Source organism: Vulpes vulpes, chromosome 6 (assembly GCF_048418805.1).
Source record: "Vulpes vulpes isolate BD-2025 chromosome 6, VulVul3, whole genome shotgun sequence".
NCBI classification, from domain to species: domain Eukaryota; kingdom Metazoa; phylum Chordata; class Mammalia; order Carnivora; family Canidae; genus Vulpes; species Vulpes vulpes.
Genome location: NC_132785.1, coordinates 123,114,889 through 123,131,724, shown reverse-complemented (window position 1 = coordinate 123,131,724; position 16,836 = coordinate 123,114,889). Strand labels below are relative to the sequence as shown.

The 16,836-nt window shown below is 52.9% G+C and overlaps 1 protein-coding gene across 2 annotated transcripts in view; it reads right to left on the bottom strand.

Moving 5' to 3' along the window:
• Positions 1–10,689: 10,689 nt before the first annotated feature.
• The window catches only part of BDKRB2 (bradykinin receptor B2), a 30,498-nt gene continuing 24,351 nt past the window's right edge, over positions 10,690–16,836 (bottom strand). The window contains exon 3 of one of the 2 annotated variants that reach the window (XM_026012723.2): positions 10,690–14,365. In XM_026012723.2, coding sequence (XP_025868508.1) covers positions 13,261–14,365 — 1,105 coding nt within the window. In that variant the 3' untranslated portion in view covers positions 10,690–13,260. Of the gene's footprint in view, positions 14,779–16,836 lie in introns of both variants that reach the window. The other variant, XM_026012725.2, reaches the window with a different exon arrangement.

Sequence of the window (16,836 nt, the reverse complement as noted above, 5' to 3'; positions counted from 1 at the left end):
GCCTGTGGCATCTACAAACAGAGGACAGCCTGTCAGCCCGGTGGGACAGGTCAGCCTTCCGTGGGGTTGTCCCCGAGACTAATGCCGGAGACTCTGGGCAGCTGGGTCTCTGAGCTGCGGGTGGGCTCTGGCTCTGCTTATGCCATTCAGGGAAGGTGGGCTGGAGTCTGAGGGGTTGGGGACACGCGGGCCACAGTCCCCACCATGATGTACACAGTTCTTCAGTCGCTAAACCCCGGAGCCACCCTGTGTCCTCTCCTAGTCACGTCCAGCAGGTTCTGTACAGGCAACGTCTGGACTCCGAGCACCTTCAGGGCTCTTGCTCAGGCCCCACAATTACACGCACTGTCCCTACTATTAACTTTGCTCGTAGACACAGGAAAGAAACAGGCTGGGCGCCCTGTGGCCCGAACTGAGGGCCCAGCTAGCGCGCCCACCGCTCTGCCCAGGCCTCCCTTCCTGTCGTAGCTGCCAGACACTCGTGCAGCAGATACGTCTACGACAAAGAACTCTGCACAAACCTCCTTGCTTTCTGGTTCTAGTCCTTCTGCCTATGCTTGTGCTAGATTAATATTCTAGAGCGCCGGTTTTGCCATTTCACAGGACAACACCCAGCGCCTCCACGGTCCTGCTGTAGCACCACCCAGAGCCACCCACCACCCTGGGTCTTCTGTTCTGGCTGAGGGGCGATCTCCGGCTCCTAATGCACCTGGACTTGTCTTCCCATGAACATTTGCTGGAAACAGCCTCCCCTCCCCTCCCTTTCTGCTTAATGCCCCTCCATCCTTCAAGGCCCGTTGTGACCCTTTGCACCTGTGTGAGCGCAGGCCTGAGTGCTCATCGTCCTATCCTGCGAATATGAGTGGAGCCCCTGCATGGTGCTGGGTGAGTGCTGGGTGCCCTCGGGCAGAGAGAAGAAGCCTTGGTGTCCCCCTGGGACTGCTCATGTCCTGGTGGACCCGGCAGGCGATCAAGCCAGCGTTTGCAGCCAGGTGTGCAAATGCCACTGTGCAAGAGCACCCAGCGTGCTGCACGAGGTGGGCGGGAACAGATGGGGCCAGAGTAAGGTGTCAAGATGGAAGGGGGGGAGTAAAAACCAAATCCTAAGCTTTGTAGATTTAACAAATAGCAAACACCTGGACATGGACAGGGTGACGATTGCCGGCTTGAGTGTGTCCCGGACATTCAGGCAGCTATACGCACTGCCCTGGCCTGAACTGATGGCCATTTATTTATTTTTTTTAAAGATTTATTTATTTATTTGTGATAGACATAGAGAGAAAGAGAGGCAGAGATACAGGAGGAGGGAGAAGCAGGCTCCATGCCGGGAGCCTGACGCGGGACTTGATCCCGGGACTCCAGGATCATGCCCTGGGCCAAAGGCAGGTGCCAAACCGCTGAGCCACCCAGGGATCCCCTGATGGCCGTTTAAAAGTGAAGGGCTCGGGGCGCCTGGGTGGCTCAGACAGCTGAGCATCTGCCTTTGGTTCAGGTCATGATCCCGGAGCCCTGGGGTCAAGCCCCGAGTTGGGTTTGCTGCTGAGTGGGGAGCCTGCTTCTCCCTCCTCTCTCCACTCGTGCTCTCTCATATCTCTGTCTCCGTGTTTGCCTTGCTGTCTCACCTGGACAGGGGCTCTCAGCAGACCTCCTTGGAGGGGAGTCAGGAGAATCCCGTGAGCTAACACGGCTGCTGCACACTGGCGTTCTGGAAGCCTCTCCAGGGGTACCACTGGGAAAGGACCTGTGACCAGGGATGCTCAGCCACCTTCCTCTGTGTTCTAGAGCCTAAGTCTGACCATGCCGTGTCTCTGCTGGAAACCCTCCACTGCCCCTGTCTTGGCCACAGGAGAACACTGACTTGACCGTGACACACCCTGCTGCCTTCTGAGTGTCTTTATGGTCCCCACCTGCTCATCCATTGGCTCTCGTGGCCTCCTTGCTTTGTTTTGAACATGCCACATCCTCTCTCACCTCAGGACCTTTGCACTGGCCATTCCCTGAAATAGCCTCGCCTCCCCTCGCCCGGCCTCATCATTGGTCATAACCGATATCATCACTTGGATACATGGTTTAGTTTTTACTTCCTGTCTCTCCCAGGAGAGCACGAGCTCCCCCAGGCAAGGGGTTTATCTCTTTTGATAACAGTCTTTTTTTTTTTTTTTTTTTTTGATAACAGTCTTATTCCAAACTCCTACCACAGAGTTCACATGCTCAACAAATATTTGCTGAATGAATTCATAACCCTATTTATTTATATATCAGAATATCAATCGTTTGTCTCTATGTCAACACATAGTCCTGAAGCCCTTGAGGGTACTGGGTCCCTTGTGGGTGCTGGGAAGATAGAGATGAACAAAGCCCATTTCCCATCCCCTCATGAGGCTCTGGGCCCATCTGAGGACAAAGACATATGGTGACTATACGCTGTGGAATGCAGAGTGGCAGTGAAGAGTCAGGGGTCTGTCCAAGTGTGAAGACCTAAAGAATTTAATTGTGCTTGTGACCGAGTCTGGGAAGAATCATGGCAGAGGGCTATCTGAGCTGGGTTTTGAGAGATGAATAGGAGTTTGGAAGGCAGGCAAGCTGAGAAAGGCATTGTAGGGGGAAGGCTCAGCATGCATAAGTGCACAGACGTGTCTGTGGCAGGCTAGCTTGGAACTTGGAGTGGGAAAGCCCAGGCCCAAGCCTCAGAAAGCATTTACTCATTCTCTCTGAGTACGACTCAGCCCCTACCCGTGGGCAGGCCCAATGCGGGTTTGCCCCCCCAACACTCTTGTTTTGGTGCAACAAAGAGGATGAAACAGTTCCAATCAGAATGAGGAGTTCTCTGAGAGACAGACCCCCTCTTCCCCCACCTAGCCCCGTTGAGGGGGGGGAGAGCTGCGGGACCCTGGCCAGCCTGGGAAGCCTCTGACCCAGTTTCTTTCATCTGGGAGTCAACGTGCCTTGCCTACTTTGTGAGCTGTTGTGAAGATCAAATAGATCCATGGAAAATATTGATATTGGGCCATATGGATGCTCACAGGGAAGACAGAGGTGTGTATGTATTTTCCCAGTTTTATTATCTTTCTCTGGGTTATCTGGCAGAAACTGCCCATATGGAAAAACCTCTTCGATTGTTTTCCAATCAACCCTGATGCCTAAAGGGCCCATGTGTACGGCCAAAAATGGGGGCATGAAATCAAATCAGTTTTCCTGGGGAACCCGTAATGCTCATATGTCTTTAAGACAGACGGGCTTGATGCTGTAGGCACGTATCTTTCACATAAATCAGGCCTGTCCTCTGATCGGAAAAGCTTCCGTGTCCTGGTACCAGAGAACTGACGTGCTGAAGGTGACTTTCACCTCTTTTTGAAGACTTGGGGTCACCCTTCCTTTTTTTCTTTGAAAGATTTTATCCATTTATTCATGAGAGACACACAGAGAGAGAGAGAGAGAGAGAGAGAGAGAGAGACAGAGACACAGGCAGAGGGAGAAGCAGGCTTCCCCGCAGGGAGCCCAGTGCAGAACTCGATCCCAGGACTGCAGGATCACGCCCTGAGCTGAAGGCAGACGCTCAACCACCGAGCCATGCAGGTGTCCCTTGGGGCCACCCTTGACTGTCCCAGTCCTCGTGATGGCTACACACATGTGACAGAGACATAGAAATTCAAGGTCCATGTGAAAGACCTAAATGGGGCTTTCCACTGGGCACTGGGATCAGAGACGATGCCTCAGAAGACAGCTAACATTTGAGACTTGTTGGTATAGATGTGTCTTAGGGCTCTCCAGAGAAACTGAACCAATAGAATTTCTACCTATTTCTATCTATCTATCATCTCTCTATCTATCTATCTATCTATCTATCTATCTATCATCTATCTATCTATCTATCACCTATCATCATCATTTATCATCTCTATCGATCGATCGATCATCTATCATCTATCATCATTATCTATCATCTATCTTCTATCATCTATCAGCATCATCTATCTATTGATCGATCGATCATCTATCATCTATTTATCATCATCATCTGTCATCTATCAATCATCCATCTATCATCATCTATCTTCATCATCATCTATCTATCTATCTATCTATCTATCTATCATCATCATCATCATCTATCTATCTTCATCATCATGTATCTATCATCTATCTATCTATCTTCATCACCATCATCATCTATCAAAATACTTATTTTAAGAAGTTAGTTCATGTGCTTACAGGGGCTGCCTAGTCAAAACCCTTAGGACAGACCAGAGGACTAGAAACTCAAGCAGGAGCTTGTACTGCAGTCTTGAGACAGAATTTCTTCTCTGGAAGCCTCAGTTTTTGTTCTTAAGGCCTTCAACTGCTCAGACAAGGCCCACCGACATTGTAGAAGGCCATCTCCTTTACTTAAGGTCTTATGGTGGATGTTCATCACATGTACAAGAGACCCTTGCAGCAGCAACCCGGATTCATGTCTGAATAACTAAGCGTGTGCTGGAGCCCAGCCCTGCTGACAGGTAAGACCCTCCCCCACCCACCCCCTGCATCACAGATGGCATTTAGAGCCAGGATCCTGACTGGGACTAGTAAAGGGGCCCATGTAGAGAGATGGAAGGAGGCCTTAGAGTTGTAGCATGAGGAGCTCTAACATTTCAACAGCAGGTGAAGAAGGAGGTGTGGGGCAAGGACAGTAGGAAGAGCAGCCAGTGGAAGACAGGTTCTGTGCCGATCAAGTCTGGGAGCCCTGGCTTAGACCAAGCAGAGAGGAGTGTTCCTGTTTCCTGCAAGACTTCTCAGAATCTCTTTTTTTAAAAAATATTTTTACTTATTTACTCACAAGAGACACAGAGAGAAGGCAGAGACATAGGCAGAAGAAGTAGAGAGAGGCAGAAGAAGAGAAGGCAGAGAAGTAGGCTCCCTGTGGAGAGCCCGATGTGAGACTCGATCCCAGGACCCGGGGATCACGGCCTGAGCTGAAGGCAGATACTCAACCGCTGAGCCCCCCAGGTGACCCTCTCAGGTGTCCCTCTAAGGGACCTTTAATATAGATCCATGCAATGGGAAGCCTCATGAGGAAGGTATAGAAGTTGCAGTTCTCAAAATTTTGACCAATCAGGAGCTAGGTTTTGGTTTTGGGTTTGGGTTTGTTTTTCTTGTTTTGTTTGAGAAACTTTGGGGAAAATCTGTAAAAGTAAATAATGGCATGGAAATAGCTTCCTGCTTAGAAGGTGAGCCCTATCATTCTAGGAGAAACTGATATTAGAACTAAATTGAAGAGAAAGAATTCAGGCAGCAGATGGGGTGGGGGTGCCGAGGGGAGACAACTAGTTGTCACAGTGACCAGAGCTCTTCTTCCTGGTGGACCCTGAGGATGGGGATCAGACTGTCCCGAAAAGCCAATCAGCAGTCAGGAGTCTAGGGTCTCCCTCCTTTGGCTTCCTCCAGGTAGAAAGGGGCTTTGGGGAAAAGTCTGATTCAGAAGCAAGGCCTGGGTCTTTGGGTCTGATCTGGAATTCAGGGGGGGCTGGGTCGGGCCTCAGGGTTTGAATCCTGCCTCCATCACTGTCCAGCCAGGCGCCCCTCGGACTAGTTTCTAGGCCACCTTCCGAAGTCTCAGTTTCTTGGTCTGTGAGGTGGGCACTTTCTCAGGGTGTGGGGTCAGGTGAGCCACCTTGGTGACGCAGCTGGCCATTGCTCAGCCACCAGTGGGAGCTGTCCTGGCTCACGGCTTTGCGCTTGCACAAGGAGAGGTTACGTAAGCTGGCCTCCGTCTTGGCCAGGACCCCAGAGAGTAAACAGGCAGACAGACATGACTGGCCCACAGGGTGGGCTCTGAAGATGACTCAGCGTGGAGGGGGCGTCCAGAGGAGCCGCGGAGCCCTGTCATGGGTCATCTTGTGGGATTGTCCAAAAACAACCTCTCACCAGTGTGGGCTTGGTGGCCCGGCTGCCCGGAAGCCGGGAGCCAGGACCTGGGGCCTCTCCTTTGCCTAGCTTGAGATGCCCCGAATCAGCCTGCTTTTGGGCCCCAGGGGAGGAAGAGGAGAAGAGAGCAGTCCTGGTTCTGGGTCAGGAGACTGAGGACTGGGGTGTTTAAGCCCAGCACCAGCAGATCTGTGGTGCACACCCTCTGGGGGTCCGGGTTGGCCCTTGACGTCTTGGGATCTTGGGAAAAGCCTCAGGATCCTCCTTTTGAAAAATTCTCTAAACTAATTCTAAACTTCTCTAAATTCTCTAAACTAATTCTAAATTCTCTAATTCTCTAAACTTTTGTACGATGGTACATCCTGTTCTTTTCTTTCTTTCTTTCTTTCTTTCTTTCTTTCTTTCTTTCTTTCTTTCTTTCTTTCTTTCTTTTCTTTCTTCTTTCTTTCCTTTCTAATTTTTAAAATTTATTTATTCATGAGGGGCAGAGATAGAGAGAGAGAGAGAGGCAAAGACACAGGCAGAGGGGGAAGCAGGCTCTAAGCAGGGAGCCCTACGTGGGACTTGATCCCGGGTCTCCAGGATCACACCCTGGGCTAAAGGTGGAGCTAAACCACTGGGCCACCCGGGTTGCCCTCTTTAGGAAACTTCTGTCACCAACTAGCATCACCAGGCCTCAGGAGACCTGAAGAAAGCATGTGGTTGACTCCTGCATTGCTGGGGATGGGGTCTGTGTGGACTATGATGGGCAAGGGTGAGGGAGCACACCCTCAGAACTCTTTTTTTTTTTTAAATAAAAAAAATTTCTTTATTTATTCATGAGAGATGCAAAGAGAGAGAGAGAGAGAGAGAGAGAGAGAGAGAGAGACAGGTAGAGGGAGAAGCAGGCTCCACGCAGGGAGCCTGATGCAGGACTCGATCCCAGGACTCCAGGACCACGCCCTGGGCCGAAGTCAGGTGCTAAACCGCTAAGCCACCCAGGGATCCCCCCACCTCAGAACTCTTAAAACACCCCTATCCATCAACTTGGGCTGCCGCAGCAGAGCACCACAGACAGGGTAACTTAAAATCATGGAAATTTATTCTTTCCCAGTACAGGAGGCCAGAAGTCTAAGGCCGCGGTATCAGCAGGGTTGGGTCCTCCTGCTGGGTCTGAGGGAGAGTCTCTTCTGTGCCTCTTTCCTGGCTCCTGGCGGTTCCAGGGAATTGGTGTTCCCTGGCTTGTGGAAGCATCACTCCAAACTCTGTCTTCATCCCCTTATGGCCTCTGTGTCTCTGTGCGTCTCTCCTCTTCTTAGGAGGACCCCACTCATTGGACACAGGGCCCACCGTAATCCAGCGTGAACATTATCCTAACGTAATGACTTCTGTGAAGACCTAGTCCCAGGAAAGATCTTGTTCTGAGGTCCCGTGTGGATAGGAGTTTGAGGGGGGGAGGGAACCTATTTAGCCCACGAGAACACTTTGATCTGTCTTGCTCCTCACAGCACCTGGATCCTCATTTTATAGGCGAGAAAACAGAAACTCGGAGAACTTAACTGGCTTCGTCCAAATTCCCAAAGCCCAGAGGGGCAGAGCTGGGATGTGAACCAGGATCCTGGCTCCAAGCCCAGGGCAGTCCCTGTCATGTTATGAGGCCCTTTATGGTTTACGGAGCCCCCTTATCGGAGTCATTAGCTCTGGGTGAGATAGGCATTCTTCTTGTGTTATCTGCTCATTTTACAGATGAGGAAATGGAGGCCAAAGGCCATGGGGGAGGCTGGGGAATGAGTCGAGTGGTTTGCTGAGATCACACAGTGAGCAAGTGGCATGAGAGGGACTCAGCCTTGGCCTCCAGAGTCCTTCCCCTACAATGAAATATTATATCTCAGCGTAAGCCTGATGAAAGGAGCAGCCACAAGAGGCATACGGTGTAGGATTCCATCCATATGAAATGTCCAGAAGATGCAAGTCTGGAGACAGAAAGGTTAGTGGCTCCCAAGGCTGCAGGGAGGGTGAGATGGGGGATTTCACTTTGCAGTGATGAGTGTGTTCTGGAATCAGAGAACCCTGGCCATCGCACAATGCTGGGAATGTAGTAAAAGCCACTGGAATGGGTGAGTTGTCTGGCATGTGAATCCTACCTCAGTAAAGCTGCTGTGGAGAATATCTCGGGGTGAGGCGTCAGCCACGAGCCCCCGGGGAGGCGGTTCTGCAGGAGACAAGGACTCACGAGGCCGATAAGATGCAAAGTCTGTTTACGAGGGCAGACATGGCCCCAGCGCTGGCTCAGAAGCTCTTCACCCCGGGAGGCACCTTGAGGGCTTTCCCAGGGACAAGATTCCTAACCCCTGTTAAGGCCCAAGCATGCCAAGGCCTGGTGGGCTTCCAGAACCCCCTCCTGAGGAACTGTGTGGCCTTCCCTCTCTGGGTCTCAGTTCCACATCAGAGGCTGGTGACAACAAGCACCTGCCTCCCTGAGTGGTCCTGAGGATTAAGTCTGAATCGGGGTCAGCAGAGAGTGGGACATGTTATCATGGGGCCATCCGACCTCAGCCAAAAACCAACAATAGACCATCAGGCTCCAGCTAGTGCCATTGCCCCACGGTGACCTCCTTGCTCAGCCTTGCCCCCCATCTCCCCCAGGGCCTGGCGAGAGGTCAGAACCAGGTGAGGCTCTCTAATGGGCTCAGGAGCTGAGTGACAAGGAGACAGCGGAGCACAGTCCTTGGGGCTGCAAATCCAAAGTCCTTGGGGCTTTACCTTCCAAATCATGAAGACTGCGTTAGCGGCTTCCTAAATCCATGGTAGCCACCATCACTAGCCCTCGGTCCCACCGGCTCACTGGCAATCACTTTGCACCTCTGCACCAGGTCCTCACCCACTCGGCCCTGGGGCAGACTCAGGGGGTGAGCAGCCCACCCTGGGCTTCTCCCCATCATGCCAGCTTGTTGGGGCCACGGAGAGTTGGGAGGGGAGAGGCCTCTCAGGTTGCCTGGCTGGGTGGGGGGAGGTGGAAGAGAGGCTCTGCTAGCCTGTTTCCACCTGCCAAGAGGCCTTCTCCCTGTTCCAGCCAGTTGGCTTCCTCTGGTGTGCAGACTTCCTTGAGTCAGGCTCCTATCTGGGAACAAAGTCCCTTGGGTGAGTGAGCTCCCTCAGGCAACTGTGGGCCACTTTCCCCAAGCTGAGAGCCACTTTCCCACTGCAGGCTCAGTGGGAAGGGTAGGTACTGGAGGGACTGGAAAATGTGCCGGACTCTGTCCAGCTGTGGACACTAGGATCAGAGGGTAAAGAATGAGCCAGGAGGTAGAGAGGGGGAAAGAAACAAGGCAGAGCCAGCTCATGATGGGTCTTGCAGACCACATTATGGATGTGGAACTTTATCCCAAGAGTGGTGGGACACTATTGCAGGATTTCTCATTAGAGACTGTGTTCATCACACCCCCCCCCCCCCAATCTCTCTCATGGTCATCATTATCATCATGGAGGCTCACATGTGTCCAGAGCACTGTGCTAAACACTTTCTAAGTGAATCCTGTTAACAGGTCTACAAGGTGGATGCCATCGTTATCTCCATTTCCCCAGATGAGACTCAGAAAGGATAGGTGAGATGTTCAAGATCATGTAATAGGGGCTCCTGGGTGGCTCAGTGGTTGAGCACCTGCCTTTGGCTCAGGGTGTGATCCCGGGGTCCTGGGATTGAGTCCTGTATTGGGCTCCCTATGGGGAGCCTGCTTCTCCCTCTGCCTGTGTCTCTGCCTCTCTCTGTGTCTCTCATGAATAAATATATAAAATCTTTAAAATTAAAATCATAAAAGAAAAAGAGTCCTGACCAGAACAAGAACTAGAATCCACGTCTACCTGATTTCAAAGCTTTGGCTCCCAAACACTGGTCTGTGGGTTTATAGCCCCTCTACAATCATATCTGCATCAACACATGTCATTGGGTGCAGAGCGAAGAATCAGAATTAGCAGATGGTGGGATCAGAATCAGAGATGGCGAGAGTGACGAGATGGCGGTTAGACACGGAACGAAGTAGATAGGTCCAGGAAACACTTAGGTGGAATCTAAAAAGAGGTGCTGATCCGTTAGGCGGAAGGAATGAGGGAGAGGGTACTTTTACCGGTGAGCCTGGTTTCTGGCACGGGCATCCGGGCGGAGGTGTAGATGGAGCAGGGCCCTTTTTATTGACACAGAATACAAATTTTCTTTAATGGATGAGGGAATGAATGAATACATGAATAATGAAAAGGTCCCCCCAAAATGAAGTGGATAATGAGTTCCCCATCGCTGAGATTATGCAAGTAGTGGGTAGACAACTGTTTAATCTAGACATTGTAGAAGACACTCCTGATTTGAAGGGGAGATCAAATGCAAAGTACTCAATAAATATTTTGCATGCATGAGTGATTGAATCGCTGCCAACCCTATGATTCTAGGTCCTCATGGGGCCCCACTGGCACCTGACGGGAGCTTGGTGATGGGTTACTCCTGCGGGGATATAGGAAGGGGAAGGTATCAAACTCTATTACATTTTCTTACATTTCTACTTCAGTGTATCTTAGAGTCTACATCTTAATACATATTAGGAAGTTTACATATTGGGTATAAATGATCAAAATTCCTTTACTTATAAGGATGCACAATCACAGGAGCTTGGGCACCACTGTTCTGCAGGACAGAAGCCCCAAGAGGTTGAGTGGAAATAATGACCACCCCCCACCCCCTACCAAGGCTCCTGACTGCCTATTGCAGTGTCCTCACAAAACTCAGGGTTTCCAGAGTTACAACAAATGAAAAAGCTCTGCAAAAAACTCCTCATCCATTTATTAAGCTGTATGGCAAAGACACGTTTCCACATTTCACCCATTTCTCACTGTTTGCGAAATGCTCCCTCTTTACAATGTAACGGCTCTCCGAGTTTTTTCACAGGACGGATGTTCTTTATCACAGTGTCAACACAACCCACAGGGCGGCTGCCCTCCTGCAGACCCCGAGAGGACCCCTAAGGGACCACTAGGTGCCCAGAGCTGTGAGGCAGCTCTGCTCTGGGAAGGCCTTTACACGCGGCCACACACCAGCTGGTGGATGAGCGCCACACATTTGCAAAGGTGCAAAGCGCAGCCTCCTTTTTATTCCACCCTGGCGGTATGGGCGCGAGTAACTTCGGGTGACTTCAAGTACTAAACCATTGCTACTTCGTACTCAACTGTTTTCTTCCTCCGGCTACGAGTGTGGATGTTTACTGGGACCTAGAGGGGTGTGTGGTGGGGTGAGGGTGGGGGGGGGGCGGTTACAAAAGCTGGGAATCCTTTTTGTTTTAAAACCTAGAGCTGGCTTGATGAGGATTTCTAGGCTGTTTGCCATCCAAAATTTCCTGGTCCTTTGGGTTTCCGTCTTCTCCAGGGACAGTCTGCTAGGAAATAACCTTTTTATTTATTTTATTTTTTTATTGAGCGAATGAGCAGCTGGGTGCTGCCTACTTTACCAGCCTGGGAGCTGCTGAACTCCTCTGCTACTGAGCTCCCTGCCTTGCCTCTACACCACCTGATGTCGGAGCCTGGCTGGTGCCTTCTTCATTCTCCCCTTGGGGCTTGGGGCTTGGGGCTGGCCCAGGAGACTGATTGTGAAACAGGTAGGAAAAAAGAAATGAATCCTCCCTGGAGGAACTGGGGGTGGGGCATAGGGCTGTCTCTTAGAGCTCTGGGCCAGGATGAGGGTCCCTTCCTGCTGCCTGACACCTGGCAGCCGCTCCGCCCCCATCGCCCCGCCCACAGCTGACAAAGCCCCGCCCCCCGCAGTGCTGGCTGCTGGCCCCCTGGGGACAGCATTCTCCCTTTGTTCAGCTTTGTACCTGTCAGTTCTGTTGTTCAGGGTGTGGGGCCCTCCCCAGAGCTTCCTCACTGCCACACCTGCCTGCACCCAGGCTGCCTTCCTGAGCCAGGGCTGCCGCCGACACCCATGGGGTGCTCAGCCTCCTAGGGGAGCTTGGTCCCCAGGCCCAGTGCTTTGGGGTCAGTGACCTTGGGGCCAAATCATCAGCCTGCTGCCCTCGAGTGGCCCCCACTGGGCCACCTTCAAACAAACCATTGGTTGGTGCCCTTGACTGGTGACATAGGAACAATGGTGCGCAGGCCGGCCTCCTTCTGATTCCCTTCCACCCCCAGTGAGGGTCTGAGCAGGTGATCCCTGGATAAGTTCCATCAGAAGGCTCTCCGGGTCATCACAAAGCAAACACTGAAGGGGTGGCCTGCCCCCAGATTGCTTGCGTGTGTATGTGGGGGCGGGGCGGGGGGAGACAGTGTGGGAAGGGAGGGTGGGAGGCAGTTATTGAGCACCTATTATATGGCAGACACGGATGGGTGCTTTACACAACCATTAGCTACAAAGCTGTGGCTTTACAGTTTACCTCCGTTCTGTGTAATAAAGCCACACATTTATAGAGCACCTCTCCTTCCTTCAAAGCACCGCTTTGTCTGTTATTACCTCTCTCAATCCTCACAACACCCTGGAGGTCCAGAGGACGAAACAGGCGGGGACAAAGCGAGGCGCCCCTAGTTATGGGCTGCGGGCATCAGGCTCCTCTCCCCTCTCCTCTGCACCGCCCGCAGTGCCTTGCTTGACCGAGTCGGTCACAGAACAGCCTTCCGGTGGTTGTAAGATCCCCATCATCCCCGTTGGAGTTTGCAGGTTCCTTCAAGACAGGGATTATAATCTGTTTTCCTTCCCTCATGCCTGTGGTGCTCGATGCTGCATGAGCAGCAGGTGCCAGGTAGGTGCTTACCAAGTTCCTTGGCACCTGCTGTCTGGTCCACGGGCGGGGGAAGTGATGGAATCCTGGCCTCTGGGTTCTTACCAGGGATCCCTCAGAGTTAAACCTTCAGTAATCTGAGAAACCATCCTCCACAGTCCCAGCTGAGTAGATCGAAGAGACCTGAGGCCAAACGCCAGCCAGGCCTGGTCTGTTTACTCAGCCGCAGCCCCGAAGTCGGGGGTGGCACTTCTCCTGGAGGTCTGAGCTGGCCCGCTGGGGCAGGGTGGGACAGCACGTGGGAGGGAAGCTCAGTCACTCCTGTCCCTGTCCCCAGGCCCCTTCCACTCCTGGAAAGATGCAGACTGGCCCAGAGGCGGTGGCAAATGAGGACAATAATACTGTCGTGTTTATGGGGCCCCTTGGCTGGGTGTGAGGCCACCCCACCCTCCCGGCCTGGCCCCCCTGCAGCTTGCGTGGGACAGGAGCCAAGCTCCTGGGTTTTACCAGAGACATTGACTTATTGGCCGAGGCCACACATGTGGCCTGCCTGCCATTCCTTGTCAGGCTCTGCTGTCCCTTGGTCCTCGCACACACGAACTGTGGTCCTGGTGGCCGCAGCCCCTCACTGGCTGTTCTCTGCCCACTCGGGCAGTTTGTGAATCTGGCGCTCCACCGAGACAGAGGTCCGCAGGGTGCCCATGGAGTTGTCCATCTTGTTGGACTCCAGGACGCAGCCCCCTTTCTGGCACAGTCCCCGGAACACCTCCCGGGACTTCTTGCGGAAGCGCTTGCCCACGATCACGTACACCAGCGGGTTGAGGCAGCTGTTGCTGTAGGCCACGTAGGAGGCGATCTGCGTGAAGACGTCCACCAGGTGCTCATCCCGGCAGCCGGACAGGATGTCGAGGCGCAGCAGCGTGTCCAGGAAGGTGCTGATCTGGAAGGGCAGCCAGCAGATGACGAAGAGCAGCAGCACGGCCAGGACCAGCACCGTGGCCTTCCTCTCCGTCTGGATCTCCTTGAACTTCTGCATCTCGTTGTTCCGCAGCACCTGCATAATCTGCACCGTGCAGAAGGTGATGACGGTCAGGGGCAGCAGGAAGCCCACGAAGTTCAGGAGGACGTTGGTGAACACTTCCCAGATGCGGGACGGGTAGATGATGATGCAGGCGGTGACGTTGTAGCCCTCGTCTCTGTACTCCTTCATGGTCCGGAAGGCCAGCATGGGCGAGCTCAGGAGCAGCGTGCACCCCCAGATCACCAGGCTGTAGAGCTTGGCCCAGCGTACCCCGCGCATCCGGCCCATGGACATGGTTTTCACCAGGGCCAGGTAGCGGTCGATGCTCACCAGCATCAGGAAGCAGATGCTGCTGTAGAGGTTCATGTAGAGCATGGTGTTCACCACGCGGCACAGCACCTCCCCGAAGAGCCAGTCGAAGTTGTTGGCGATGGTGATGGCCCAGAAGGGCAGCCCGGAGGCCAGGATCAGGTCTGCCAGGGCCAGGTTGCCCAGGTAGATCTCAGCCACCGTGCAGCTGCTCTTGTGGAGGCAGAAGATGCTGAGGACGAAGAGGTTCTCGAGGGCCGCCAGTATGAACAGGACCCAGAGGAAGGGGGCCTGGATGGTGTTAAGCCAGTTCCACCACTCGGGGTAGACGCAGGGACTGGGCAGGGTCCCATTGAGAGTGGGCATGAGGTCTTGCGAGGTGCTGTTGAACATTTCAGTGCTGAAAGAAAGTGGAAAAGAGGCTGTTTACACCTCGGGTCACAAGAGGGAAGAGAAACAGCTGACGCGGAAGGAGTTGGGGATCTGCAAGCAGCTTCCAGAAGCGAGGTCGGGATGGCACTCAGGCCCTTTCTGCTGCACACTCAGAGACTCGGGTTCGGGCACCCCTGACTCCCCGGGGTCTTTGAGAGGTACCCCGTCTCCTTGGGCTAGGTGGAGAGCTCGTGGTCTTCACCTCGTGGCTCCACTGGGACGTCTCCTTGGCCAGCGTCCATCATCAGCACTAACAATCTGAGTCTTGGACCCTCGAAGCTCCCACGATGGGAGGATCCACGGCACATTCCTTCCTTATCACACGGGCACCTCCCAAGGGAGCTGGTCATCTTTCAGCCTCTCATGGCCTGGTCGTGGTGACTAATTGATTAGAGGAGAAAAATGGTATCATGCCAGACAGGGAGGTTCCAGCCTGGCTCTGAGACCACAGTCTATCTACCCACACCCTGTCTCCTTCTGGCAGAGGGCAGCATTGTGCTTCCAGAACCTGCATCAGCAAAGTGTTGATGATAATCAGAGGTCGCATGATGGACGGGGAGGGGCAGGGGCTTTGGAATCAGGCAGTCCTCCTGGGTTCAAAGTCCTGGCTCATTCATTAGCTGTGTGACATTGGGTAAATTAATGAGCCTCTCTGAACCTCGATGACCTACCTCGTAAAATGGGAATAACAAAATCTACTTCTTGGGGTTGTGGTGGGAAACCATGACAATGCGCAAAAAGCCCCAACCTCTGCACCCGGTTCAATAAGCCTGAATAAGTATTTTTGTGCACCTATTAAGCAACTACAACCAGCACCTCTATTCGCAGTGCTTGCTCCCATGTTAGTGACTTTATCATTAGCTCACTGGCTCCTCTTTCACTCTTGGGCGAGACTGAGGTCATGGAGCAGTTCATTTTCTAGAAGCATCGCTGTTAAGGCTAATTCATCTCTACCTTCAGCAAAGAGGCATGGGGCTTGGACAGATATGGGCTCCAATCCTAGCTGTGTGGTCTTGGGCAAGTTGCTTGACTTCTCTGACCTTCCTTTTAGTTTCTTTTGGGGTAGAGTATTACTGTCTTCTTGACTTGCTTTGCGTGGCTGTTGCAAGGTTCGAATCTAAGAGTGGGTCTGAAAACACATGGAAAGCAGAGAGCACAGCCCAGAGGGCAGGACCAAGTGGACATTTTCAACATCCTGTGGGGTGGGTGAGGGACGATGGCGGTAGAGGGGCTCTTCCTGGGGAAGGGAGGTGATTCCTTCCTGGGCAGGCTCATGGGGGAGGAGGAGAGCCACAACTTATGGGAAAGAGTCTGCTGTTCATCTCTGGGATTTCCTAGGTAAAGCTCCTCTACTTCCAGGAGCAGCTGGCTGGCTTTCAGCGGCCAGACCGGGCACCGGTGACTAACTTATTCATCAGTGCATTTATCCTTTAAATGTGCCTTGAGCATCTTCTCCGAGCTGAACTCCGCCCTGGCTGTAAGGACCCAGAGGTGAGGACCACGTGTCCCCTGCCCTGCCCAAGCTCCCAGGTGTGGTGAGTGCCGTGGGGTGGAAGGAAGGGCCTGGGGGCACAGAACTGGGGCGTGGGTGGGGAAGGTTAGAGGTGGCTCTGGAGCTGGGTCTCAAAGGATGAGGGACATGTCAATGGAGAGTAAGAAGGGCTAGCGTTGTGTGGTGACAGATGGTGGTCGCGCTTGTGGTGAGCCACGTAATGTACAGAGAAGTTGGATCACTGTGTTGTGCACTGCAACCAAGGTAGCATTGTGGGTCACCTGTACTCAAATAAGAAAACTGAAAAACAAAACAAACAACAGAGGAGAGGGGACAGACCGGGCAGAGGGAGCAGCTTGAGCGGAGCTGAAGAAGGGAGCAAGCCTCTGGCATGTTCTGGAAGGCAGACTAGATGTTGGACAGGGAGACAGGAAGTGGTTAGAGATGGGATGCATAAGGGAAAAAGGACGCTGGCTGCTGAGAACCTGAGGCTTTGTCCTCGAGGGCTTTAAGGAAGGAGCAATGGAATAGGAAAAACACTCTAGAAAGATCCTGCTGGTGGAGTGGTGGTTTTAGCATGTCCAGCAATTCTGTGCTACCCTTCCCTTCAAAAGGTAGGTGAATGTGACCAGCTAACAGTGAATGTGACCAACTTAGGGTTGCTGGCTGTGGGGGAGGCTGGCTCCATGTTATGAGGGTGCTCGTGGAGCCAACTGGTCCCTTGGAAGTGGATCCCCTGGTCCCAGGTAAGCCTCTGGTTGATCCTGGCACCCTAGCCTTTGAGGATTCCAGCAGAGGCCCCAGACACCATGGGACAGAGGTGAGCCGTCCCCATGAGACCCTAACTTTCTGACCTGTGCAACCTGGCAGGCACTGAAGTAAGGCCCACCAGGGCAGCCTCCTTGGTCCAGCCTTTGGCTCCATTTCTGCAGCTACAGAAAAGCCCC